This window comes from Panthera pardus, unplaced genomic scaffold (genome assembly GCF_024362965.1).
Source record: "Panthera pardus isolate Hobbes unplaced genomic scaffold, ASM2436296v1 HiC_scaffold_8, whole genome shotgun sequence".
NCBI lineage: Eukaryota > Metazoa > Chordata > Mammalia > Carnivora > Felidae > Panthera > Panthera pardus.
In genome coordinates, this window is record NW_026527013.1 from 8,160,686 (window position 1) to 8,186,928 (window position 26,243).

A 26,243-nucleotide genomic window follows, 5' to 3' on the forward strand; every position below is an offset into this window, starting at 1 on the left:
ATGGGAAACAAAGGTTGGGGCCCCACCCTCTCCCGAGCCCGGCCCCGCCTCCCGCCCCGCCCCGGCCCGCTCCGGGCTCCCATTGGAGGCAGCGTGCGGGGCTGGCCTGGCGGGCGGGGCGGAGCCGGACCGGGCCGGGGCGGGGCGCTGCAGCCCGCGGAGCCTCCCGCCCGCGCGGGCTGGGGTCGCTCCGGCTCGGACTCCCCTCCTCGCCCGACGCGGCCATGGAGGACGAGCGGAAGGACGGAGCCTACGGTAGGAGCCGCCTCTGGCCCGCGACCGCCTCTGCTGAGTTGGGGGGCTTTGGGGGAGGGGGACATCGGAGATCTCAAACACCCGCGCTGCAGCTGGGGGCCCCCCTCCGGCTTCTCCGCCCAGCATTCCTCTCTGCGCCGGCCCCACGCCCCCCTGCTCCCGCCGGGTCGCCCTGCGTCCCCTCTCCCGCGAGCCCCCGCACCCCCTCCGGCTGATGGGCCAGGACGCACGGCGCATGCTCCACCCGGGGAGGTCCCGTTATCTGGGCGGCTCAGATGCCAGGCGGGGGAGGGGAGGCTTGGCGACCGGGGCTCGGAAAAGGGACAGGGCCCCGACTTCCCCAAATCCCCCTCCTCTTCTGGTCGCCTTAGTCCGTTTCTTTCTGCTGCTCCCACCCCCCTGGAAGTAGCCATCTCGGGCTTCTGGCCAGATGGGGAAACTGAGGCAAGCCTGGGCAGACCGAATGCTGGGGTGGAAGGCCATCGGTTCTTGCTAGCGGCCTGGAAGGACAGAAAGAAGGGCGCCCTCGGTGAGGTCGCTGTAAGGAAGAGGAAACCATTGAGAAACTTTCCTGGCCGTGTACAAGGGGCTGGGGGGTGCCCGCTACCGTTTCGCAAAGTCCCTGCGACGCGGACCCCCCCTTCCGGGGTGGGTGGCCTTCGCCTCTGGGCCCCGAGGTTGGGGCCAAGATGAGGCCCCTCCCTACCCACGCCCTGCAGTGCCTCCTTTCCCAGGGTTCCCACGGAGGGGGGTTGGCATCCTCAGTTTCTCCTTTCTCTTCTCCATTTTGGGTCCCAGGGCTGAGCTGGGCACATGTCCCACGCAGCTCTCCCCTGGGGCAAAGGGGCGCTGCTGCCCCTCCTTGTGTGACAGGAACTTCCTGGAAACTGTGAGACAGAGGCTTTGGGGAGGGGGCAGGAAACCACTCAAAAATAATCAAGAAAAACAAGCTGACTGGAGACGTACCTCCCTCCCCACTGCCTCCACAGTGGCCTCAGCAGGTTGTAGAGAGAAACAGATGGGGGAGGCTGGGACCCTCCCTGTCCAGCCCAGCCAAGAGGGAAACACAGGGACCTGGCCACCACCCAGCCACTCCCCTCCCTGCCAGCCAATGTCCTGAGGGGCCTCCTTGCTCTTGGGTTTGGCTCAAACCCCAGACCCTGTATCTGTGGGTGCTGTGCGTCCCTTGGGTGTGGCTGGCTGTCTCTGAACTGGGAATCTCAGATTGGAGCCCTGGTCAGGCCCTGCCTGCCTGTGGGCAGCACCTGAGGGATCTTTGATGTCTTTAAGGAGCTGGGGTGGGGGATGGCAGTCAGAGTGGACAAGGATGTGATTCATCAAGCCTTGAATTTGGCCAAAGGGAACCAGCCATAGATGGGCCTGAGCAAACCCTCCCAGGCCCTGCCAGACCCGCACTCCAGACAGGGGACCTCTGTGCCCAACGGAGGTTACGCTGGGCGCCGGGAGCCCATTCCATCAACAAGTATTTTTTGAGCATCTTACAGGCAGGGTCTAGACACTGAGAACACAGCAGTGAACAAAGCAGAAAAATTCTTGAATAAATGTATGATTTTAGGTTGTGTTAAGTGTTGTGGAGCAGAGAACAGGACAGCATGTGTGTGGGAGAATCATCTAGGATTATTTTAGGTGACCCAGGGCTGGAGTTTGAGCCAATAGCCATGGGAAGATTTGGGAGAAGTGTGTTCTAGGCAGAAGGAACAGCAAATAAACCAGCCAGTTGCTTAATTATTTTTCTCTATGACGCCCAAGGAAGCCTGAGGTGGAGACTGCAGCTATGCCTTGCAAGCCAGGCCATCACCTCCTCCAGAGGGCCCCCCTGGCTTGACTCCTTGAAGTGGGGGATCTCACGTAGTTTGTAAATAATAGTTCATTCTCATCAGAACCAAAAACCTGGAGCCCTCAGGCTGCCCCATGAAGTCTCTGCCAGGAAATGAGGGGCTTTCCTTTGGGAACAGTGTTGCAAGGGTTGCTCACAGATCCCAGTGCTCATAGGGGCACGCCCGGGTGGCTCAGTGGGTTAAGCGTCCAACTTCGGCTCAGGTCATGATCTCACGGTTTATGGGTTCGAGCCCCGCGTCAGAGCTCTGTGCCGTCCCCTCGGAGCCTGAAGCCTCCTTTGGCTTCTCTGTCTCCGTCGCTCTCTGCCCCTCCCCCACTTGCACGCTGTCTGTCTCTCTCTCAAAAATAAATCGACATTAAAGAACATTAAAAAACCACATCCCAGCCCTCACACAGCCCTTGTATCCCCATGCCTTCCCATCCATCAGCTTTCATGACCTCAGGGGGTGAAGTCAGACAGACTCAGGTTCAAGTCCTGATTCTGACACTTAGGAGCTGTGTGACCATGGGAGAGTTGGCGACCTCTCTGAGACTCTATCCTTGTCTGCAGGGCTAGGCAGACCATACTCACTGCTGGGCCGCATTTTGCACAGTGGCTGGTAGGCTCTCTACATGCCAAGAGGCCTCTGGGGCCCATAATGTCGGAGACATGGATTTTCCAGAGCTGATGGAAAAGCAGCCCTCTCTGTCTAGGCATAGACTTGGCGGGACTGGGCAGGGCAGGAAGCTCCCTCCTCTGCAGACACCATATTTAGATGATATGAGGAAACTGGGAAATGGCTCCTGGCCCTGACGGATGACATCAATGGGTACCGCCATCCTTCCCACCCACCCGGGCATGAGCATGGAAAAAGATTCTAGAACTTAAGACAATACACTCTGATAGGGGGCGGGGGGAAGGTGGGAAAAAAGTAATGGTGCTTGTGTAAAAAGCAGATTCCAGGGGCACCTGGGTGACTCAGTCAGTTAAGCATCTGACTTCGGCTCAGGTCATGATCTCATGGCTCATGAGTTCCAGCCCCGCGTTGGGCTCTCTGCTGTCAGCGCGGAGCCTGCTTCAGATCCTCTCTCTCTCTCTTTCTCTCTCTCTCTCTCTCTGCCCCTCCCCCATTCTCTCTCTCTCAAAAATAAACATTTAAAACAACAACAGATTCCCTGGCCCCATTTGCTAGAGTCCAACTCAGCTGACAGCAAGGATCTGGCATTTGATTTTTAAAATATATTGTTGGGAGGGGTGCCTGGATGGCTCAGTCGGTTGAGGGTCCGACTTCGGCTCAGGTCATGATCTCATGGTTTGTGAGTTCAAGCCCCGCGTCAGTCTCTGTACTGATGGCTCAGAGCCTGGAGCCTGTTTTGGATTCTGTGCCTCCCTCTCTCTCTGCCCCTCCCCTGCTCATGCTCTGTTTCTCTCTCTCTCTGTCTGTCAAAAATAAACAAACATTAAAATATATTGTTGGGAGAGGACATTTGCTTGTTAATTGAAAGTTTATTTTTTTCAAAAAGAGGTGATACATTCACATGCTTCAAAATCCAAAAGATACAAAGACTGTGTGGCTTTATCATGAAAGTCTCCCTTGCGCTCCGTCTCTCAGCATGACACAACCTTCTTGGCAAAGTGTGTCAGTGTTCCAGCATCTAGTGCTTTCTTCCAAATGGAGTCTAGGCCTTAGAACTTCGCGTGCAATTATATACATATTTCTTACCTAGTCGCTGTTTTTTCCCCCTTTTGCAAAAATGTCAGCAAATCCCTAGTGTGCGAACTCTGAGGCAAGATTGTGTGTGTTCAGTTCGAAGGTGTATCCGCAGTGCCTGGCACATAGTAGGTACTCAACAGCTATTTACCGAATGAAAAGGTGTTTGTTTCACATGTTGCTTTTTTTTTTTTTTTTCTTCAAAGTTTATTTATTTTGAGAGAGAATGTGCGAGGGCAAGCAGGGGAGTGGCAGAGAGAGAGGGAGAGGGAGAATCCCAAGCAGGCTCCGCACCGTCAGTGCAGAGCCCGACAATGGGCTCAAACACACCAACTGTGAGATCATGACTTGAGCCAAAACCAAGAGTTGGGAACTCCACCGACTGAGCCACTCAGGGGCCCCTCACATGTTGCTTTTTGTTTGTTTGTTTGTTTGTCGCTTTTTGTTTCTTTGTTTAATGTATCTTGGAGACATCTCTCATGTCCATGCCTGGAAATCTTCCTCGGTGTTTTTCTGACAGTTGCATAAAGTAATGTATGTATGGATGGAATAGTTTATATTTACCCAATCTTATATTTAACCAATCAAGAGGAATATTAAAAAAAAATTTTTTTTTAACGTTTATTTTTGAGGGAGAGAGAGACACACACAGAGTGTGAGCGGTAGAGAGTCAGAGAGGGAGGGAGACACAGAATCTGAAGCAGGCTCCAGGCTCCGAACTATCAGCACAGAGCCCGATGCGGGACTCGAACTCATGAATGGTGAGATCAGACCCAAGCCGAAGTCGGAAGCTTAACCGACTGAGCCACCCAGGCGCTCCTCCAGAAGAATATTTGAGACTTTTTATTGAAGCAGACAGTTCATACGTAAAAGGAAACAAATCCTAAATGCATCAGGCTCCAGAAGTTTTCACATGGTGAACACACCCATGGAATCAGTGCCCAGATCTGGAGGGAAAAAAAAAAAATTCCCAGCACCCCACAAGCCCCTCATGCCTAAGGAGGGCCAATCCCTATTATTATTTTAATCTTTTGTGGTAAAAAACAAAAAAACAAAAAAACAAAAAAAAAACACTAAAATTTACCATCATTTTTCTTGTATGTTTCAATAGTGTTAAGTATATTCACATTGTTGTGCTGTGGCCTGTTTTTGTAAGGCCAATGGACTAAGAATGGCTCCATTGTTTGTAAATTGTTGTTAAAAAAAAAAAAAAAGGAGCGCCTCTGTGGCTCAGTCAGTTGGGCCTCGGACTCTTGATTTCCGCTCAGGTCACAAATCTCAGTGAGATCGATCCCTGCATCCAGTTCCTGCCTCATGATGACAGCACAGAGCCTGTTCAGGATCCTTCCTCTCTCCCTCTCTCTAAAAAAATAAATAAATAAATTTAAATTAAAAAAATAAAAAGGAATATGCGACAGAGATGATACGTGAAACCCAAAGCTTCAAATCTTAACTATCTCCCCTTTAACAGAAGAAAATTTGCACATCTCCAGTAAGGACCTTCCCATTACCCCAGAAAGTTCTCTTATGCTCCTTCCCGGTCAATCCCCAAAGGGAGAGTTGTTTTTAAATAGGATTTAAATTTTTTTTTAAACATTTATTTATTTTTGAGAGACAGAGACACAGAGCATGAGAGGGGGAGGAACAGAAAGAAAGAGAGACACGGAATCTAAGCAGGCTCCAGGCTCCGAGCGGTCAGCACAGAGCCTGACACGGGGCTTGAACTCACCGACTGCGGGATCATGACCTGAGCCGAAGTCGGACACTTAGCCGAGTGAGCCGCCCAGGCGCCCCCCTCATTTTAAATAGGATTTTAATCTCTTACATAATAAAATAAACATATTCTCATGGGGGCAGAGGGGAGGGGCTAAAAATTAAAAATAAGCCCTCAACCACACAGAATATTTTAGTCTTCCTAGTGAAAGAGCCCTTTACATACCCTCGACTAATTGCCCTCATAGCAGAGGTAGCAGAACCAAGAAATCTTTTGCACAAGCTTAGCCTGTTTCTGTGTGTGTATGTGGCTTCTTTACGGTATTTTTTTAAGGCTCCTCTGGCCGGCTTAATGAAAAATGGTCCTGTTCCCAGGGTGAGATACTATGTTGTCCTGTAAACAGCTGAAGTAGATCTAACCTCCTTATGTTAGCATGTGAAATAGCAAAGTAGGAAAGAATATGTGTAGCAAAACAGGGCGTGGGGGGATCAACAGCTACAAATTTGCTTCTGCATGTGTACTTAGACTGTCTGGAAGGAGGAAAGGGAAACCAGGGAGAGGAAGTTTGGGCTCTGGGCCAAGGGTGAGAGGGAGAGTGATTCTTCTTAGTCTGAAGGGTTGTTTCTGGTTGCGGCGTTTTACCTCGATAAGCACACCGCTTTACTTAATATAAACGAAGTCACTTTTTGGGCAGGTGCGGTGCGGCAGCAGGTGCTGCCGTGGCGGAGCGGACATGCTAAGAGGGGGAAACAGGCGAGATGCTGAGATAAATGAGGGAAATTCTTGGAATGTCAGAGACGGGCTCAGGAGAAAAATCATGCAGGGAAGAGGAGTGGGAGTAATCTCTAGGGCCTTGAGGCGGAGTTAAAAATTTTAAGACCATGCTAAGGTGATCAGAGGCAGGAAGGAGGGAGCTGTGTAGAATGTTTCAGGGAGAGGGCGTGGCCTGGGCACAGGGTACAGGGTCTGTGGGCCATGGAGAGGACTTGGGCTTTTGTTCTGAGAGAGGTGGGAGCCATTGAGAATTCTGAGCAGAAGAGGGAACCGGCCTGACTCGGGTGCCCACAGGCACCCTCCGGCCCCTGTGAGGCGCAATGGCAGAAGCCAGACCAGGACAGAGGCGACAGCACTTATCCAGAGGCATGAATCACCTGGTACCAAGGTGCTAAGTAAATGAGCACATCTACAGAAGAGCTAAGCACAGAGTTCTGACTCTGCCAGGTCCCAGAATCCAGCATCGCCTCTGCTCCAGTCCGGCCGCCTTCTTCCTAGCCCTTTAGCACCTGTACCTTTTGTGTCCCTGAACCTTTCATATACCTGAACCTCAGTGTTTCCATCCATGAAATGGGGTTAACAACAGCATTGGCTCCTTCTTGGGGCTGTCTTCAGGGTTCAGTGAACTGATGCGGGTTCAGCACTTAGCCGAGCGCTTGGTCCATGGTAAATGCTCAATCTGTGGGGGTTATTCACAGGGCATAGAGTTCAAGGGCATGGTTGTCAGGGGCAGAGTTCAAATCCCAGCTCCAACTGGCTGTGTGATTTGGGGCAAGTCAGGAAGCATCTGCGTGCCTTGGTTTCTGTATTGGGTCCTGTACACTGAGAGCCTTGCGAGGATGGCATGAGCTTCTAGAAATAAATGTCTGGCTTGGTGCCCAGCACAGGCCCAGCACACAGTAGGTGCTCTGTTTTTTTTTTTGTTTGTTTGTTTTGTTTTTTGCTCTTAGCATTGTGACCAGGACTGTGACTCTCACCTTTCCTATTCAGACTCTTTCCTCCCCAAACTCTTGGTCAAAGGGACTCATCTGGGTGGCTGGGATCCCATTGCCCAGGCAGGCACAGATTTCTGGGAAGGCTGAGTGAGCCAGCCTGGCTGTGTGGGTGAGGCCCTGGGCTGCTGCAGGCCTTGGGGACTTGGCCAATTATCTGGAAGCCACAGGGGCTGGGTGGCACTTGATGTCCTGGCTCTAGCATTGTGACTGGGCAGCCTGTATCAGTTTCCTTATCTCCTACACCCACTGCACCGGCTGGGACGGCCTTTGTGCCCAGCAAGGCCAGGACCCAAGGGTCCCCCACCCAGCCTGGTCTATTGGCCCAGCTTTTCCACACCTTCCCCCCATACTGTTACATCTTTAGTTCTGCCTCTGTCCGTATCTGCCACAGAAAAGGCCTGGGTTGGAGCCAGAGGGGCCTTGGTTTGATTCACATAGCTCTATCCCTCACCAGCTGTGCGGTCTGAGCCTCATTTGGCCCTCTCTATCAAGTGGGACCATGCTCCTAGTTAGTGTTTGTTGAACCCCAGACTTTGCTAAGTGCTTTTTGAGCATTGAATCCTGACAACACCCACGAAGCAAATACAGCTATCAATTCCATTCTCCAGGCAGGAAAATGGCAGCCTGGAGAGGGAAAGGGCTTGTCCATTCACCCAGCCCTTTTGTGGGCAATAATACCACTCCTGATTGTTACAAAGAGAGCACATGAAACCTGCTGGCACAGAACCCGGCTCAACACTTGCTGGTTCATGGCCTAGAGACCAAGGGGTGGCAAACTTTTTCTACAGAGAGGCCAGAGAGTAAGTATTATCAGCTCTGCGGGCCACGTATAGTCAATCTCGCGAACCCAGCTCTGCTGTTGTGGCCCGAGAGCAAGTCACAAACAACGTGAACAGGAACGAACATAGCTATGTACCAAGAAAACTTGACTTACAGCCACTGACATTTCAATTTCACGTAATTTTCACATGACAAAATAGTCTTCCTCTTTTGACGTTTTCCAGCCATTTACAAATGTAAAGACCAGGGGCACCTGGGTGGCTCAGTCGGTTGAGCATCCGACTTTTGGTTTCGGCTGTCACGATCTCACCGTTTGTGGGTTCGAGCCCCCTAGTCGGTCTCTGCACTGGCAGCATAGAGCCTGCTTGGGATTCTCTCTCTGCCTCTCTCTGCCTCTGCCTCCTCTCAAAATAAATAAATAAAACTTAAAAAGAAAAAAAAAAAGACCATTCTTTGTTCTAGATCATGTGAGAACCGGCTGTGGGTGATTTCTTCCACCCTGCCCCCTCACCCCACCCCCGCCCCATGACAGTTTGTCAACCCCTGGCCTAGATGGTTACACACTGTGATCGGCAGAATCATGGTTCCCCCCACCCCCGCAAACATACCCACATCCTAATTCCTGGAACCTGTGACTATGTTAGTTTACAGGCCAAAAGGGAATTAGCAGATGAGATTAAATTTAGGGTTGTTTTTTTTTTTTTTTTTTCCATTTTTTAATGTTTATTTTGTTTTGAGAGAGAGAGAGATAGTGCGACCGGGAGAGGGGCAGAGAGAGAGGGAGACACAGAATCCGAAGCAAGCTCCCGGCTCCAAGCTGTCAGCACAGAGCCTGACGCGGGGTTCAAACTCATGAACCGTGAGATCATGACCTGAGCTGAGGTCGGATGCTTAATTGACTGAGCTACCCAGACACCCCTAAATTTGGGATCTTATGATGGAGAGATTATCCTGGATTATCCAGGTGGACCCAAGGACAAGGGAGGACCCTTATAAAGGGAAGAGGGAGGCAGTAACAAGTCAGAGAGGGAGATGTGGTGGACGTGGGCTTGACGGGTGTGTTGGCTTTGAGGATGGAGAAGGGGCCATAGGCCAAGGAATGTGGGGGCGCTGGCACCCTTTAGAAGCTGGAACAGGTAAGGAAACAGATTCTCCCACAGAACCAGCCGAAAGAACACAGCCCTGCCAGTGCCTTGATTTTAGCCTAGGGAGATGCTCTGGGGATGTCTGACCTCTAGAACTGTAAGATAATGCATTTGTGCCATTTTAAGCCACCCATTCGGTGGCACTTTGATACAGCAGGCACAGGAAATTCATACAGGTCCTAACTCATGAGCTGGGCAGCCCCCCGGCTCTCCTGCTCACCACAAGTATGTCATTTCTCTCTGGGCCTCAGTTTCCGCATCTTTCAAGCGGAGGTCACGATGGGATCAATCTCACAAACCTGTTGTAAGGATGAACTGAGGGAGAAGCATGCACCGTGTTGGAAAAGCGCCTGGCACATGGTGAAGCGGTCGGTAAAATGGAGGCATTGGGGCATTTGCACTGTTACCGTTTTGCAGGATTGTTGCAAAGATTCAGCGAGTTCTCATCCTGCAGGGTTTGGATCAGGCTCGATGATCAGAATCCAGGAGTATTTGGGGCACCTGGGTGGCTCAGTGGGTTAAGCATCTGACTTGAGCTCAGGTCATGATCTCTCAGTTCATCAGTTCCAGCCCTGTGTTGGGACTGTCAGCTGTCAGCACAGAACCCACTTCAGATCCTCTGTTCCCCTCTCTCTCTGCCTCTCCCCCACCTGCTCTCTCTCTCTCTCTCTCTCTAACTCCCTCTCTCAAAATAAATAAATACACTTCAAAAAAAAAAAAAGGAATCCGGGAGTATCCAACTTGCCCCTCCCCCTATTCCCACCTGCTAAAGTTAATGAGAGCTAATGGAACCCGTAACATGCTCACACCAAGCTTCCCTCCTGTATTTCTCAAGAACCAACAAGGCCAGGCCCTAGGCCAAGCCAATGCCAGGCGCCGCCGTGCATCTTTAGTTCCATCTTACAGAGATAACTCAAGTTCACACAGCAAGGTCATGGCCCTACTGTCTCATCCACAGCCACCAACTTCTCTGAGAGCTGAAACCTCTCTGTGTGTCTTCCCCTGCCCAGCCTGGCCGGGTTATGCTCCTGCTCAGACACTCTCAGTGGCTCCCACTCACCCATCGGACCTGGAGTAAGGATCTCCTACTGGTTGGTAGATGACTGGGCGAGCCACTTCTCCTCCTTGGGCCTTGGTTTTCTCCACTGTAAAATGGGTTGATGATAGGACCCCCACTATAATGAGGACAGAGCTCGAGTCAGAAAGATACTCCGTAGTCAGCACCACCCACTCTTATATGGTTCCTTCCACTCTGCCAGTCTGGCTGCCATTCAGCTAACATGGAGAAACTTCCAGCGCTCCCCTTATCCCTTCTCCACCCTTACCAGTCTCACCTTTTATCAGATGTAGAAATATGTTCCTGTGTTTTTCCCTTCATACTTGTAACAGTTTTGAGGTGTTTTCTTTTTCTCTTTTAAGCACTTTTACTTATTTGAGTAATCTCTGCACCCAATGTGGGGCTCGAACTCATGACCCCGAGATCAAGAGTCACACGCCAGCCAGAGGCCCCAATCGTTTTGAGTTTTTATCTCTCTTGCATGATTAATCCATGTGGAATTTGTTTTGCTATGTGTTGGGAGTGGAGTTAACTTTTTTCTTCCGAATGCAATTGAGGCCACGACCTGATTTGTCCTCTCCCTGCCCACTGAAAATTCCACATTTACCAAGTATTAAATTCTTGATGTATAAAATTCACAAATCAACTTAAAAATTTTTTAATGTTTATTCATTTTTGAGAGACAGAACATGAGCAGGGGAGGGGCAGAGAGAGAGGGCGACCCAGAATCTGAAGCAGGCTCCAGGCTCCGAGCTGTCAGCACAGAGCCCGACGCGGGGCTCAAACTCACGAACCACGAGATCATGACCTGAGCTGAAGTTGGACACTCAACCAACTGAACCACCCAGGCGCCCCTGCAAGTTAACTTTTTAAATACTAGAAAACTCTAAGCTACATTTCTACTTTCAGTCTTAGCTACCTATACATGGTTTGTTCATTCAACAAACACTAGCTGAGTGCCAGGTGCTATTTTGGGCCCTAGATACAGTTATGAACAGAACAGATACAAACCCCTGCCCTTGTGCTGTGAACAGCAAGGGGGCAGACAATAAACAAGCAATATGTAAATGTGCGATGTGCCAAGTGGTGATAAAAAACAAAATAAAACAGGGTGACGGGACAGAGGGAAAAAGGATGCTGTTTTGGATAGGATGGTCAGAGAAAGCCTCTCTGAGGAGGCGATGACTGAGCAGAGGCCTGCGTGAAGTAGAGCCACATGGACATCTCTGGGAAGAGATTTCTAGGCAGAGGGAACAGCCAGTGCAAAGGTCCTGAGATGAGACCATGCCTGGTGAGTTTGTGTATAGCTAGTGAGGCCAGGGAGGCTGAAACAAATAAGTGGAGGGGAGAGAACAAGGGGGCGGGGCTGAGCACAGAGGGCCTTTTAGATGATGGTGAAGAGTTGGGGTTTTCCTCCGAGTGAGGCAGGAGCCATGGAAGGTTCTGGACAGAGAGAGAGACATACCCTGACTCAGATGTTCACAGACTCCTCTGGTTGCTATGGGCGGAACAGACAGGAGGGTGAGGGGAAGGCTGGGAGCTGGGAGAGCCGGGTGGAGATGCCTGCACTGGTGACAAGGGTGGGGGTAAGAAGTGGTTGGATTCTGAAGATTCTGATGGCAGAGCTGGTGTGAAGGAAAGAGAGGCGTCCCAGGCTTCTGGTCTGAGCACTTGGGAAGATGAAGCTGCCTTTTCTGAGCCGGGGCTGGTCGGGGACCATCAGGGGCTTGGATGTGACTGTGCTGAGTGTGAGACGCCCGTGAGACCCCCCAAGAGACAGGTGTCACAGGGGCGTGCAGTTCAGGGGACCGACATTTGGGAATCATCAGGGTGGAGCTGGTGGTTGAAGTCCTGCGTCTGCAGGAGTGTCCCCAAGGGACCTAGCATAGCTGGGAAGAGGCTGGAGCCTTTTTTTGTCCACTGCTTGGACTGGGTGGGTGGGACCAGCCAGCCTTGGGGTTGGCAGGAACCACAGGAACCACAGCATTTCTCTGGGAGGCCTGGTCACCCAAGGGCATGGCTTGGAGCCTTGAACCTCTCCTGTTTGCTGAAGCCTGTGGGCCAGGGGTCAGGTGGGGCTTCCACAGCTGGAGGCCCCTGGGGGGAAGGTACATTCCTTTAGGGACAAGCTGAGTTAGTGACCAGAGCCCTGCCAGGGAATGCTTGGCTCTGAGGTAGCAGCTACAATTATCGAGCACCAACTGTATATGACCACACTATATAACCCCGTTGCTGACTGTATGCCTCATACTGAATGTGTGTTCCTGCTAATCTACTGCACCAAACGTATAATCCACTGTACTGTAAAGTGTGCAGCTGGCCTCAAAGAGAGCTATTGGGCAGGGTGGGGGGGGCGGGTACAGAGAGAACAGGCACATGACTGAGGGAGTATACAGTTGGCTTGGGGAGTGGATGGTTGGTGTGGGGGTGTATAATATAGTCAGCTGACTGTATACCCCATACTGGCTGCACAGCCCTTTGCTGACTATATTCCTTGCACCAGCTGTATACCCCCACCCCTGCTGTGTACCCCACACTGATCAAATACCCCCATGGCAACTGTATACCTCTTTGTTGGCTGTATGCTTCCACACCAACTGTATAACGCCAGGCTGTATGCCCCTACTGGCGTCCCTCCATACCTACTGTATATCTCCGTATCAGTTAAACACCCTTACGCTAACTGTAGTACGTCCATGCCAACTGTATACCTCCTGGTATCCTGTGATTGGTCTTTGACCGGTTTTGGTTTTATACTTTCAGCCCCAATTCACAGTTGAGGCTGCACAGGGCAGGCAAGATACTGGCTGAACTGCCCTGCAGCTTGGACGGGGCAGAAGGAGCATTTGAATCTAGGGCCATGGGGTTAGAAGGGGAGTTTCACAAGAACGGATGCACAAGACTGGGCTCCCATTTGCTATTGTATATACTCAGCGCCCAGCCCTGGGCCTGCACCCAGTAGGCGCTCAATAAATACTTGTTCTACCGAACACCGGCTTCAGGATGCACAGTCAGGATGTGTGCTGGGATGGTGAGCTCAGGTGTATAAGCCCTGGGGGCCACAAAGGGCAGTGCCAGGCAGGGATGTGGCATCTGGGCTGCAGGTCCCATTTTGCCAGTCTTCAGAAGACCGGCGATGTGGATTTTTATATGGAGTTTCCCAAACGTTTAACTGTTGGCATTTCTTTTTTCTTTTTTTCTTTTTTTTATGCAGACCAAAATAAAAACTGGTTTGAGAATTTTCAGCTCAAATACTCTATATTTGGGAGTTTGGGTGCAGCCATCTGCCTGCTTTGCGGCGCGTATCTCGAGTTACCTCCCTACGCCTCAGTTTCCGTACCTGGAGAATGGGGCAATCTCAGGCGCCCTTCCAGGGTTGAGAGGTGTTCCAGGCGGCGGCGTCCGGTTGGGACGCGGGGGGCGCGCCGAGGCCGCTGGGTGAAGCCAGAGTCCCCCGGGTGGGGGCTGGGCAGGAGGAGGAGCGGCGGGGGTGGGGGGGGGCGGAGTGGGCTAAATCGGGGGTGGAGGGTGAGTGGCGGGAGCAGCTGCGGCCCCGCCCGGGCCTCTCCCCCCTCCCTCCGTCCGTCGGCCAGTCCGTCCCGAGGCAACTGCTCCGTTAGGGCCGGTCAGACCGGTTTGGGCCGCCCCGCCTGGCTCTCCGCTGGGAGGAGCCGCCGCCAGTGGGTCCATCGGTCCCGCCTTCGGGACGCCCGCGCGTCCGGACCCAGTGCCGAGGGGGCTCGGAGCAGGCGGGCGGCGCCGGTGCTGGGCGCCCGCGGGGATGGGGGGCGAGCGGCCGCATTACTACGGGAAGCACGGTAGGCAGCGCCCCTCTTGCGCACCCGGGCCTGGCCTGTTGGAGGGGGCAGCGGGAGGACCCCGCGGGGAGCGAGAGTGGGGAGCAGACGTGCCGATCTCTGCCTGTAGCGCCTCATGCTCACGTGCCTGCACCCCTCGCCCTGTTCCTGCCCGGAAGCTGCCTCTCAGGGGTCCCTCCAGCCCCCCTCACCTGAAGAGCCTGTCTTCGTAGCCCCCTCTCCGGTACTCCTGCCGGAACCTTCTCCAGATCCCACCTTGGACCCTCCCCTCCCTACCTGGCTCCCAACCGCCCAGTCCAGCGCCCTCCCCAGTGGGTAGCCGCCAGGGGATAACTCGGGGCTGTTCTCGGTGGGCGACTGCTCCCCCTGCCTTGCCCTGCCAGCCCTGGGGGCTCGGGCGTGGTCGCCTGGAACTGGGGTGAGGCAGAAAAAAACTCGCTGGCTCTCTGGAAGTTACTCTTCCCTGGGCCAGAGGGTACCCCTAGGGGCTTCTGGATGGGGGGGCTCCCATCCCCTTCTCGGTCACCCTGCTCGATCTTCCTGATTTTCAGGAACACCGCAGAAGTATGACCCTACCTTCAAAGGACCCATTTACCACAGGTAAGGGCCCTGGGTTCCTGGGAGGGGTGGGGTCTCTGCTGGTATTGCCTCTACCCATTTCTTCACCTCCCCCCCCCCCCATCTGCTCTCCAACAAACTGGTGATAGATATTTGCAACTTGACAATTAAAGAGCTAATTTCCTTAATATACAAAGAGTCTTTACAAATGCATTTTTAAGCTCAGGCAAAAGACTGGAAGAGATAATTTCTAGAACAAGAAGTACCATAGGCAGTGAAGTTATGGGAAAGTACTCAAACTCACTGATAGGTAAAGGAATGGATAAAACAATAACCAAACAGAATTTCGCCACCATGGATTAGCAAAGATGAAAAAGATTGGCATTTAGGCTGTTGTGAATCTAACCCACACAGTGTCTTCTTGGAGGGAATTCGGAAATACGAATTTTTAAGTGTGCAGCTCTAAGGGCGCCTGGGTGGCTCAGTCCGTCAAGGTTCCGACTTCCGCTCAGGTCAGGATCTCACGGTCCGTGAGTTCGAGCTGTGCTGACAGCTGGGAGCCTGGAGCCTGCTTCCGATTCTGTGTCTCTCCATCTCTTGGCCCCTCCCCTGCTCATGCTCTGTGTCTCTCTGTCTCTCAATAATAAATAAATGTTAAAAAAAAGTTTTTTTAATAAAAAAAAGTAATAATTATGCAGCTCTTTGTTCCAAAGAGTAAAATTCTAGGGAAAAAAAATTCTCCATCAACCTTGTACACCTGGACAAAAAGGGATGATGTAGCTGCTTTTTTGAAAATGACAAGACCCAGCAATCTGAATGTGCATCTTTGAGAACTGGAACTGGTTTGATAAGTTACAGTGGATCTTTGGGTCCTACTGTTCCGCAACTGTTAAAACGTACAAAAACCCTTGTAAGTGGTGACGTGGATCACTGACAAAATATTAAGTGAAAAACAGCAAGACACAGAACAGTGGGTGTATCACAATCACTTGAGTTAACAACAAAAAATGGTTTTTGAACATTTGTATCCAATAAATAACCCAAAAGACTCAGGAGAGGGGCACCTGGCTGGCTCAGTCAGAAGAGCATGTGATTCTCCATCTCAGGGTCTGGAGTTCCAGCCCCACGTTGGGCGTGAAGATTACTAAAAAAGTAAATAAATAAATTGAAAATAAGAAAAATCATTAACAAAGTTTACTTACAGGGAGAGGGGCCGTGTGGGTGACTTATTTTTTCATTGCATGCATTCCTGCATAATTTAATGTTTATTTATATTTGAGAGAGAGAGAGAGAGAGAGACAGTGTGTGAGCGGGGGAGGGGCAGAGAGAGACAGAGACATCATTGGAAGCAGGCTCCAGGCTCTGAGCTGTCAGCACAGAGCCTGACCCGGGGCTGGGACTCATGAGCCATGAGATCATGACCTGAGCCGAAGTCAGACACTTAACCGACTGAGCCACCCAGGCGCCCCAAAATAGTTTACATTTTAAAAAACATTACTGCCAATTGCTATTAGAGGTGTGGGGACGTGGGCACTCTGAATCAGAAGAGAGCTGAACACTGTGGCCCACTGCTTCAAGAACAGTGTAGCATTAGGTATCAAAATGTAAGGGTGCCGGGTTGTCTGGGTAGAGCATGGGACTTCTGATTTTAGGACGTGAGTTCCAGCTCCTTGTTGGGCGTAGAGGTTGCTTTAAAAAAAAAAAAAAGGCGAAATGTACATGCTCTTTGGTACAGCATTCACACCAGTAAGGAATACGTGGCTGTGCGTTATGTGTTCCGGGCAGCATAGGGTCCATGATACACAGTCCCCAAGGTTCCCACAACAAAGATGCTGTTCTTTGTTCCCCAGGGGCTGCACAGACATCATTTGCTGTGTGTTCCTCCTCCTGGCCATTGTGGGCTATGTGGCTGTAGGCATCATAGGTGAGTGGAGGAGGGCACAGAGTCGGGGTTCCAAAGTGTGGGGGGGGGGGGCAAGCCACAGCCTCTAGGGCAGGAACGGGGATGATGCTCGGGGATGGCCGTGCCTCAGTGTCCCTGGATCCCTCCACAGCCTGGACCCATGGGGACCCTCGAAAGGTGATCTACCCCACCGATAGCCGAGGCGAGTTCTGCGGGCAGAAGGGCACAAAAAATGCGTGAGTCTGGTTCCTTGGGGCCTGGTGGGACTGGGGAGGCATGGGCGGGAAGGCTTCGGCGGGAAGGCTTCGTGAGCACGGGAGAGAAGGTTCTAGGCTTCCCCCACCTCCATCCATCCATTAGTTTAGTCAACAAGTATTTATAAAGCTCCCACTTTCTCCAGCTACTATTCTAGGCCTGGAGGACACAGCACTAAGTGAGACATTAAGAGTCTTGTGTGGTCGCTCACACTTTAGGCGAGGGACAGAGAGGAGACAGTCCTGGATCTGGTGTCATCACATGGTGATGAACAGATGAGCCAAAAGCGAGTTCAATCCAGGCTGTGGCACTCCCTGGCTGTGTCACCCAGGGCGAGTGTCTCAACCTCTCTGGGCCTCATTTTCCTCAGCTCTGAAATGGGGACAATAACAGGCTGTTGTGATGGTTAGATGAGCCAAAAGGCAGAGCTTAGAACGGCGCCTGGTGTGGAGTGGTCGTTGCTAAGGTTGTGGTTTTCATGAGGCATTTTATATGCCATCATGACAGTTTCCATCTCCCTTCCCCAACCCCAGGAACAAACCCTACCTGTTTTATTTCAACATTGTAAAGTGTGCCAGCCCCCTGGTCCTGCTGGAATTCCAGTGCCCCACCCCCCAGGTAATGTGGCCTCTCCCCATCTTCTTTGCTGTCCCTGCTTTCTGTCACCGGGGCCTCTTCTCCCTATAGCGACAGCTTCTCTCTCTCAGCCCCTTCTTTTCCCTGGTGAATGGGAAGTGGGACCTCTGTCCTGAGTGGGGATCGGGTGTCTGTCTTGATCCCACCCAACCCCTGCCTCCTGCCCCCCCAAGATCTGCGTGGAGAAATGCCCCGACCGTTACCTCACCTACCTGAACGCTCACAGATCCCAGGACTTTGAATACTACAAGCAGTTCTGCGTGCCTGGCTTCCAGGGCAACAAGGTGAGGGGAGCCCAGGTGGGGGCAGGGGGGCAGAGTGCTGGCCTGGGGCTTTAACCCCCCCCCCCCCACCCTTTCTTGTCAGGGTGTGGCTGAAGTGCTTCGGGATGGCGACTGCCCTGCTGTCCTCATCCCCAGCAAGCCCTGTGAGTCTGGGGTTCCGTAAGCTTGGGTGGGCCGGGGAGAGGTTTCGGGGACTCAGCCTGACTGGTCCCTTTCCCTGCTCCATGCAGTGGCCCGGCGATGCTTCCCAGCCATCCACGCCCACAAGGGGGTCCTCATGGTGGGCAACGAGACAACCTATGAGGACGGGCACGGCTCTCGAAAAAACATCACAGAGCTGGTGGAGGGTGCCAAGTGAGGACCGCCGCCGCCCATCACAGCGGTGTCCCCCTTTCCTGGGTGGGACAGGGCATCCCCTGGGGCTGGCCCGATCAGGGAGGGGCTCTGACACCAGCCTTGTTTGCCCTTCCCCAGGAAGGCCAATGGGGTCCTGGAGGCGCGGCAGCTGGCCATGCGGATATTTGAAGATTACACAGTTTCCTGGTACTGGATCGTCATGTAAGTCGGGAGGGAAGGTGGCCCTTCCTGTCTGTGTGTCCTGGGGCTGCTGAGACGATCGCTGTGCTCATGCCCCCATTTTATCCCCAGAGGCCTGGTCATCGCCATGGTGATGAGCCTCCTGTTCATTGTCCTGCTCCGCTTCCTGGCTGGCATTATGGTCTGGGTGATGATCATCATGGTGATTCTGGTGCTGGGCTACGGTGCGTCCCCCCTCCCGGCACCCTCCCCACCCCCCAGTCTGCAAAATGCCTGTACCCTTTGACCCGACAGTGGCCGGCAAGAATCTTGACCTAAGCCGTGAGACATTCTCCATTCTTCTACTTGGTGTGTTTGTGAAAGATGTTCATCTCGGTGTTGTTTATGGGAGCAGGCGCTTGGAAACAACCTCAGTGTTTATCGATGGGGGATGGGTTAACTCGTAGCCTCCCAGGCTGGGACCTGGAGCTGTATTTTATCTACATCAAAAAGCATTCTCAAGCAGACCACTTAACACAGTGATTAAAGATGCGAGCTCTGGCACCAGACAGCTGGGCATTAAATGCTGGCCTTGCCAATTCCTTCCTCCGTGACCGTGGGCAAGTGACTCACCCTCCCTGTGCCTCAATTTCTTCCTCTATAAAGTGGGGATAATTAGTATTTACTAGTTAGGAGGCTTAATGAGAAAAAGTGTGCAGATGAGATGCGGGGGGGTGGGGGGGGCGTAGATTTCAGGCCCATGGAACCCAGGGGTCATGCTCAGAATTCAGTGGTTTGTATTTTGATTATTTAGACAAACTTTCCAGGGGAAAGATGCCTGATAGGCAATCCAATGTGAGGATACAGATATTAAAACACTCACGTTAATCACTGGTTTCTGGCTGGGTGCTGGCATCTTAGGCAAATTGTTTTTTTAATTTTTTAAATTTATTTTTGAGACAGAGAGAGACAGAGCATGAGCAGGGGAGGGGCAGAGAGAGAGAGGGAGACAAAGAATCCGAAACAGGCTCCGGGCTCCGAGCTGTCAGCACAGAGCCCGACACGGGGCTCGAACTCACAGACCGTGAGATCATGACCTGGGCCGAAGTTGGACGCTTAACCTAGTCACCCAGGCGCCCCCATTTTTTTTTTTTTTTAACTTTATCTGGATTTTACAATTTTATTCTTCAAAGAGCAAAGGGGAACATTAAAAGTCCCTAATACGGCCCCACTGAATGTTAACACCCATATCCTTCCTCCCCACCCATGAATCATTGTTATAAGGTGGCAAGGAAAACCTCAAGTCACACAGCAGCCGGATACCTATTCAGTCACTCACTCGTTCCTATAGGCAGGCGTGCGTCAAACACGTATTGAGCGCCTATGTGTCCTAGGAAGTTTTCTAGGTCCTGGGGGATGCGGGGAAGATGGACCAGAAATAATAAACCAGGTGTGTGCAACTCCTGATCTCGGAGTCGTGAGTTTGAGCTCCAGGCTGGGTGTGGAGATTACATAAAAATATAATCTTAAAAAAGAATAGTACTAATAAACTAGAAAACTCTCTAGCAGGTCCAAGCAGAGAGAGGGGACAAGAAGTCGAGTGTGAGGGTGTGTGATTTGAAACAGGAGAAGGGGTTCGGGAAGGTCTCGTTAGAAGGTGCCATTGGAATAGAGACAAGGAGGGTGTGAGGAGTCTGGTACCAGGCAGTGGGCATAGCAAGTGCAAAGGCTCTGAGGCAGGAGGAAGCACCGGCAGCCTCTGTCCGCTCTGGTTTCTGCTTCTGCTCAATGGGGGTGTTTCCCCCTGCTTTGCAACGTCGGGGGAGCATTCCGTGGGCTGAGGTCGGTCCCCTGTGCAGGAATATTTCACTGCTACATGGAGTACACGCGACTGCGTGGCGAGGCCGGCTCCGACATCTCCCTGGTGGACCTCGGCTTCCAGACAGACCTCCGCGTGTACCTGCACTTGCGGCAGACCTGGATGGCCTTCAGTGAGTCCCAGCCCCCCCATCCTGCCCTCCGGTGAGGCCTGGGAGGGAGCGGGGACAGGCAGCTGGCAGCCTCTGCCACCCTCTGCCTCCCGCAGTGATCATTCTGAGCATCCTTGAGGCTGTTATCATCTTACTGCTCATCTTTCTGCGGAAGAGAATTCTCATCGCCATCGCACTCATCAAAGAAGCCAGCAGGTGGGTGCCAGGGTGCCCGGGGTTGGGCTGGGGTTTGCCCCGGGGGTGCTGGGGCCCTGATGCCTGTGTCTGCTCCTCCCCAGGGCCGTGGGATACGTGATGTGCTCTCTGCTCTACCCACTGGTCACCTTCCTCCTGCTGTGTCTTTGCATCGCCTACTGGGCCAGCACTGCTGTGTATCCACCGTCAGACCCAGATCCCTGACCCCCCCCCCCCCCCGGGGTGGGGCGGGTGGCTAAGGGCCAAACTTGCCTGGAAGTGACCTGCAGCTTGGGGGCAGGGCCGGAACCTGGTGGCAGGGGGTGGGGGGAATGGAGCCTTTCTGGGGTCCCTCGTCCCAAATGTTGGGCTCCTTAATGAACCTCCAGCTTCCTGTCCACTTCCAACGAAGCTGTCTATAAGATCTTTGATGATGGCACCTGCCAAGTTGCCGGGAAAACCTGCAACCCTGAGGTGGGGGTCGGCTATTTCCCCAGCAGCCCACAGGCTATCTGAAACCTGTCATCTCCCCGCTTGGGGACCATTCAGCAAACATTCAGTGCCTGCTGTATGCCCTGTGCTGGATGTGGGGAGCGTGGAGGGGAAGAGCTCCAACTGGGCAGCCCCACCCCACCCTAAATGCTGGACCACACCCACCTTTCTCCCCTTGACTTCATTTCCTGCCCCACACCCCGCCCTTAATCCAATGATAGCCAGTTCTTGTTTCTAGAACCCCTTCCTTGCCTTTCGTAAGCCCCTGTCCTGACCCCTGTGGTCCTCATACTGATCTCTACCACTCTTGTCCTGTCCACGTGACCACTCAACTGATGCATGACCCCACTCTGATCCCCAGGATGGGTTATCCTGCCTCATCGACACCTGTGGAGTCAACAATCCCATCTGGCTTCTAGAACCCCTATTAAAAGCCCCTATACGGAACTCCCAATCCCTTGACTTAACTCTGACTCCCATGACTCCTGTCCCACTCCATGGGCTACCTGACCCGGGCCTGATGCCCAGAACCCCCTCTGAGCCCCTGGCCCCTATGTTGTGACCCGGCTCCCCATCCTTCCCCGCAGACCTTCGCCTCCTCCAATGAGTCTCGCCTGTGCCCCGGTGCCCACTGCCAGTTCGCCTTCTATGGCGGTGAATCCGGCTACCACCGGGCCCTGCTGGGCCTGCAGATTTTCAATGCCTTCATGTTCTTCTGGCTGGCCAACTTCGTGCTGGCCCTGGGCCAGGTCACGCTGGCTGGGGCCTTCGCCTCCTACTACTGGGCCCTGCACAAGCCAGACGACCTGCCTGCCTTCCCACTCTTCTCTGCCTTCGGCCGGGCGCTCAGGTGGGACGCCGGGTGGTCTGGGGCTGGGGGCGAGATGGGCTGGAGGAGCCTTGGCCTGGCCGCTGACCACCCCCTTGGCCCTCAGGTACCACACAGGCTCCCTGGCCTTTGGCGCCCTCATTCTGGCCATTGTGCAGATCATCCGAGTGATGCTCGAATACTTGGATCAGCGCCTCAAAGGTGCGGCCCACCAGTGGCTCACGAGGGCCAGTGGGAGGGGGGGCGGGGGGCGGGGTTAAGGCAATGGGACTGTGATTGGTTTCTGCTGGTAGGGAGCTTGGTTAGTTCCTAAGGTGGAAGAATGGCTGAGGGAGTCCAGTGGGTGGAGTTCTTAACCCTGGGGTAGCGGATGCGGACCCGGAGGCCTGGGGCACCATTGGTTTCTGAAGAGACTAGGATTTGTGTGTGAGGAGAAGAGCGGGGCTAAGACATTTTTTTTTGCTGCGGTGGAGCTTGGATTGGTTATTCTTTGGGGTGGGGCCGATGAGGCGGCAAGGATTGGCTTCTGCTTGGGAGGCGGGGCTGGGGCAGGTGTGTGGGTTGTGATTGGTCCCTATCCTAGAAGCTGGGTTGAAAGGCTTCAAGATTGGGCCCCTCCTAGGGGCCGGAGCCCCGGGCCCGGTTGGTTCTTACTTGGGTGAGGGCCAGGCCCCCCGAGGGTTCTGGATCAAATTTCCTTTCCCTGTCTCTTTGAGAAGGCAGGCTCCAGAAATCTGGATTGTGTGCGTGTTATGAGGGTGGAGGGTGGTCCCTACCGGGGTGGGGGGGGGGGGTTGTCTCCCCTCACCTCTGCGTCCTTCTCTTCTCTCTTAGCTGCAGAGAACAGGTTTGCCAAGTTTCTCATGACCTGTCTCAAATGCTGCTTCTGGTGCCTGGAGAAGTTCATCAGATTCCTCAACAGGAATGCCTACATCATGGTGAGTAGACCTGGGACCCTGAACCAACCTGCCAACTCCTGCTGGGTGAGAGCAGCCCTCATTCCCAGCCGGTGGGCCTGATCCCTCCTCCTCCTCCTCCTCTTCCTCCTCCTTCCAGATTGCCATCTACGGTACCAACTTTTGCACCTCGGCCAGGAATGCCTTCTTCCTGCTCATGAGAAACATCATCAGGTCAGGGAAAGCACCATCCTCTGGCTGCCTCCCTCCTCCCCCCGGTCCCTGAGCCCCTATTCATGCCTGCTCCTCACTGTCCCCTGCAGAGTGGCTGTCTTAGACAAAGTTACCGACTTCCTTTTCCTGTTGGGCAAACTTCTGATCGTGGGTAGTGTGGGTGAGTGCCGCTGGTCAGCCTACTGGGGGGGCTGTGGTTGGGGTGACTTGTGAAGTGCTGTCGGGCCCCACATCTTCTTTTGTGACGCCTGCCATGGTGTCTGAGGTCTTCTTGGGGGGAGGGGCCGCTTCCTTTAGTCAGAACCCTCAACCGTCTCGTTACCTCCCTCTCTCCAGGGATCCTGGCATTCTTTTTCTTCACCCACCGTATCAGGATTGTGCAGGACACAGCACCGCCCCTCAATTATTACTGGGTCCCTATACTGGTACGGACCTTTGGGGACGGGTGGGGATCCAGGGAGAAGGAGGCGCTGGGGTCCTCCTGGTCTCTTTTAACTAGACAGATGTGGATGGAGGTCAGAGGTGGGGGATTGATTATGTATTCAGTCTACAAACACGTAGTAAATACCTACTGTGTACCAGACACAGGGGGAGGAAGGGCTTCCCTCCAGGGGGCCTTCCAGTTCAGAGGCAAGTAGACATCAGTCAGTAACGATACGGGTGGCTGCATGATTGCACACTGACTCGTGCCACCTGTGGGGGGGCTTATGGGGAACCGTTAGAGCCTGTGCGGGAGGATTTGGGCAGGTCTGGGAGGCCCGGTGTCTTCACTGTGGAAGTGATGTCAGATCTAAGATCTGAAGGAGATAACAGGCCACATCCAGGCAGAGGGAACAAGATCGGGGGCCGTGAGCTGGGACTGTGCCAGGAAATGAAGAAACCGGTGTGGGGGGAAGGAGGTGGAGATAGGGGCAGGGAGGTGATGGGGCCGTGGAGGTAATGTCATGCACCCTAAGAGCAGTGCAGGCCTTGGAGCCCAGTGACCTAGAATTTTATCTGACTCTCTCTTTGCTCGTTCTAAGATGGTAACTTTGAGCAAGGTATTTAATCTCTCCATGGCCCACTTCCTTCAATCCATAAATGTTTATCAGATACCTGCCAAGGCCCTGTGAGCCTCCAGATTGCTGGGGGTATAGCAGTAAGTGGGACAGATACAGTCTGATGGGGATGAGGGCGTTATGTCTGTAGTACCCTAAACATGCATAAAATTGCAGCCAGGGTCTAGCTGTCAGAAGCAGCTTCGTAGAGGAAGTGGTATCTGAGGACTCCACGTATGAGCTGGAAGCAGAAAGATAAGGAGACCTTAGACTAGATTAAGTTGGGACAACAGCATGTGCAAAGGCCCTGGGGTTGAAGAGAGCAAGGAGTGAATGGCAGTACTTTGGATATTACTCTAAGGAGGGCTTATCAGCAGGGAAATGACCTGATCCCAGCCTGGGAGGGTGTGGCGGGTGGGAGTTGCCCTGGGAGCTGGGGTGGAAACATCTTGGCTCCCCTTGCCTAGACGGTGATCATCGGCTCCTACCTGATTGCCCATGGCTTCTTCAGTGTCTACGGCATGTGTGTGGACACGTTGTTCCTCTGCTTCTGTGAGTGACCCCTCACCCAAACCCTTGCCAGGCCTTGACTGCCTTCTCCCCTCTGGGCATAACATCTTCTGATGGGGCTATGCATCCAACGGCCAGGTGCCCCCAGCTTCCCCGGGCGTCCGAGGGCCCTGGCATGCCTTCTCGGCTTCCTCCCTGCGCTCGGAGCTGCTCCATCCCGTTGTGCCCTGGTCCGGCCTGCAGCTAGAACGCTCTGCCCCTGGGCCCTCGGCTTTGGGGTTTCTGGCTTTGTTGGGGGGGGATCTGTGGCTGCTACTAACTTTGGTCTCTCCATCTGTCTGTTTTTTGTTTTGTTTTTTGTTTTTTCTCTTCTCTTCCTCTACTCCATGCCTGCTGGCTTCCCTGTTCTTCCCTGCCTCCCTCTTTCCCTCCCTTCCTGACCACCCCATTTTCCCCCTGCCGGTTCCTGGGGGGAGCCCAGGTGAGGACCTGGAAAGAAATGACGGCTCTCAGGAGCGACCCTACTTCATGTCGCCCGAGCTGAGAGACATCCTGTTGAAGGGGAGTGCGGAGGAGGGGAAGCGGGCAGAAGTCGAGGAGTAGAGAGGGAGGGAGGCGTGGGGGCCACACAGGCCTCCTCCTTTCCTCCCTGTAGACTGGGGGTGCATGCGGGACTTCCCCTGCCCGGGAGCGTGGGGAGCGTGTGTGTGTCCCGTTCCCGAGCCTTGCACGGCTCGCCCCTCTCCTGTGTCTTGCTTCCTAATCCTCTGAGGCTTCTCTGTGGCCCTCGTCCCGTCCCCGCCACCCCACCCCCGTCCCCGGAGGCCCCTGCCCGGGGGCTCCCCTCATGCCACGGTCTCTGGGGCCTCTCTCCGCAGTGGAGGACCTGGAGAGGAATGATGGCTCAGCCGAGAGGCCTTACTTCATGTCTCCCAACCTCAAGAGGCTCTTGAACAAGACCAACAAGAAGCTGGCCGAGTCCTAAAGGCCCCGCTCCCCCGCGCCCCACACACCTCTCCAGAAATCTCACACCGGGTGCTCGGCAGCTGGGCCAGAACCCTTGGCCCGCTGGGCTCACGTGAAGTCCTGTCACTGCCGCCCCCCCCGCCCCGCCCCCACCTGTCCGGTCACCACTGGACCCCAGGGACCTGAAGGATTCGGGGCGTCTCCTCCCTTGTGCCGAGGGGCCTTCGGAGTTTTCCTGGCGGCGCCCCGAGACGCCACGAGTCACTCCAGCTCTCGCTGGCCTGGACGGGGAGAAGTCCGTTGAGGCCTCTGATGTCCGACCTGCAGTGGGGCCCGACCTCTGTGGGCCGCCGCCCGCTTCCTGTCGCTGCCTTCCAACGGGGCAGTGTTTGCGTCTGCGACTGTGGTGGCCGAAGCGGGCTGCGGTTCCTCAGGCGCCCGTTCTCTCGTGTCTGCTCCGGCCAGGACCAAGCCCCTTCTCCATGGCCGAACGGCTGACTCACAGGCTGCCACATGCGTTTCTTTCTTTTTTTTTTTTAACCTGGACGTGCATTAAAGGGTCTGTTAGCTTTTTCCTGTCTGTCTCAACGGCTGAGCCGGGGCCAGCTGAGGAGTGCCTTCTGTTGTCCCCTCCCCGCCGAATGTGGCTGGGGTGGGAGTGGGGTGGCCAGGTGGGGGTGTCTCCTGGCATGGGAGGCCACAGCAGGGGTGTCACGGAAGGAGAGGGAGCTAGTCTGTTGGGGGAGGGCAGCTGGGAGCAGAGCCGGTGCAGGAGGGAGGAGGCCGCTAATGGCTGTTTGATGGGAACCTGCTGGCTGGCTGGCTGGCTGGAGGAGTTGGGCCCGATTTCCCCCCTTCTCCTGCCAGCTACTG

The 26,243-nt window shown here is 53.8% G+C and overlaps 1 protein-coding gene and 1 long non-coding RNA gene across 4 annotated transcripts; one reads left to right on the top strand and one right to left on the bottom strand.

Annotated features, from left to right (window-relative positions):
• Positions 1-117: 117 nt before the first annotated feature.
• Positions 118-25,942, top strand: SLC44A2 (solute carrier family 44 member 2). Of its 3 annotated transcripts, none has more exons than XM_019427729.2 (22): positions 118-255; positions 14,641-14,689; positions 16,498-16,571; positions 16,702-16,786; positions 17,339-17,423; positions 17,615-17,725; positions 17,808-17,868; positions 17,956-18,079; positions 18,200-18,283; positions 18,374-18,486; positions 20,101-20,232; positions 20,328-20,427; positions 20,511-20,603; positions 20,796-20,880; positions 21,486-21,748; positions 21,834-21,928; positions 22,562-22,665; positions 22,784-22,857; positions 22,947-23,017; positions 23,194-23,282; positions 24,362-24,446; positions 24,886-25,260. In XM_019427729.2, the coding sequence occupies exons 1-22, from the start codon at positions 225-227 to the stop codon at positions 25,005-25,007; spliced, it is 2,130 nt and encodes a 709-aa protein (XP_019283274.1). In that variant the 5' UTR covers positions 118-224; the 3' UTR covers positions 25,008-25,260. The 3 variants fall into 3 exon arrangements, with proteins under 3 accessions (XP_019283274.1, XP_019283273.1, XP_019283275.1); XM_019427728.2 differs by lacking the exon at positions 118-255 and adding an exon at positions 13,908-14,089; XM_019427730.2 differs by lacking the exons at positions 118-255; positions 24,886-25,260 and adding exons at positions 13,913-14,089; positions 25,283-25,942.
• Positions 5,001-10,431, bottom strand: LOC128775500 (uncharacterized). Its single transcript, XR_008420206.1, has 2 exons — positions 10,271-10,431; positions 5,001-5,166 (listed from the first exon to the last, which is right to left on the bottom strand). It is a non-coding gene; the product is annotated as an uncharacterized LOC128775500 (long non-coding RNA).
• Positions 25,943-26,243: the final 301 nt, after the last annotated feature.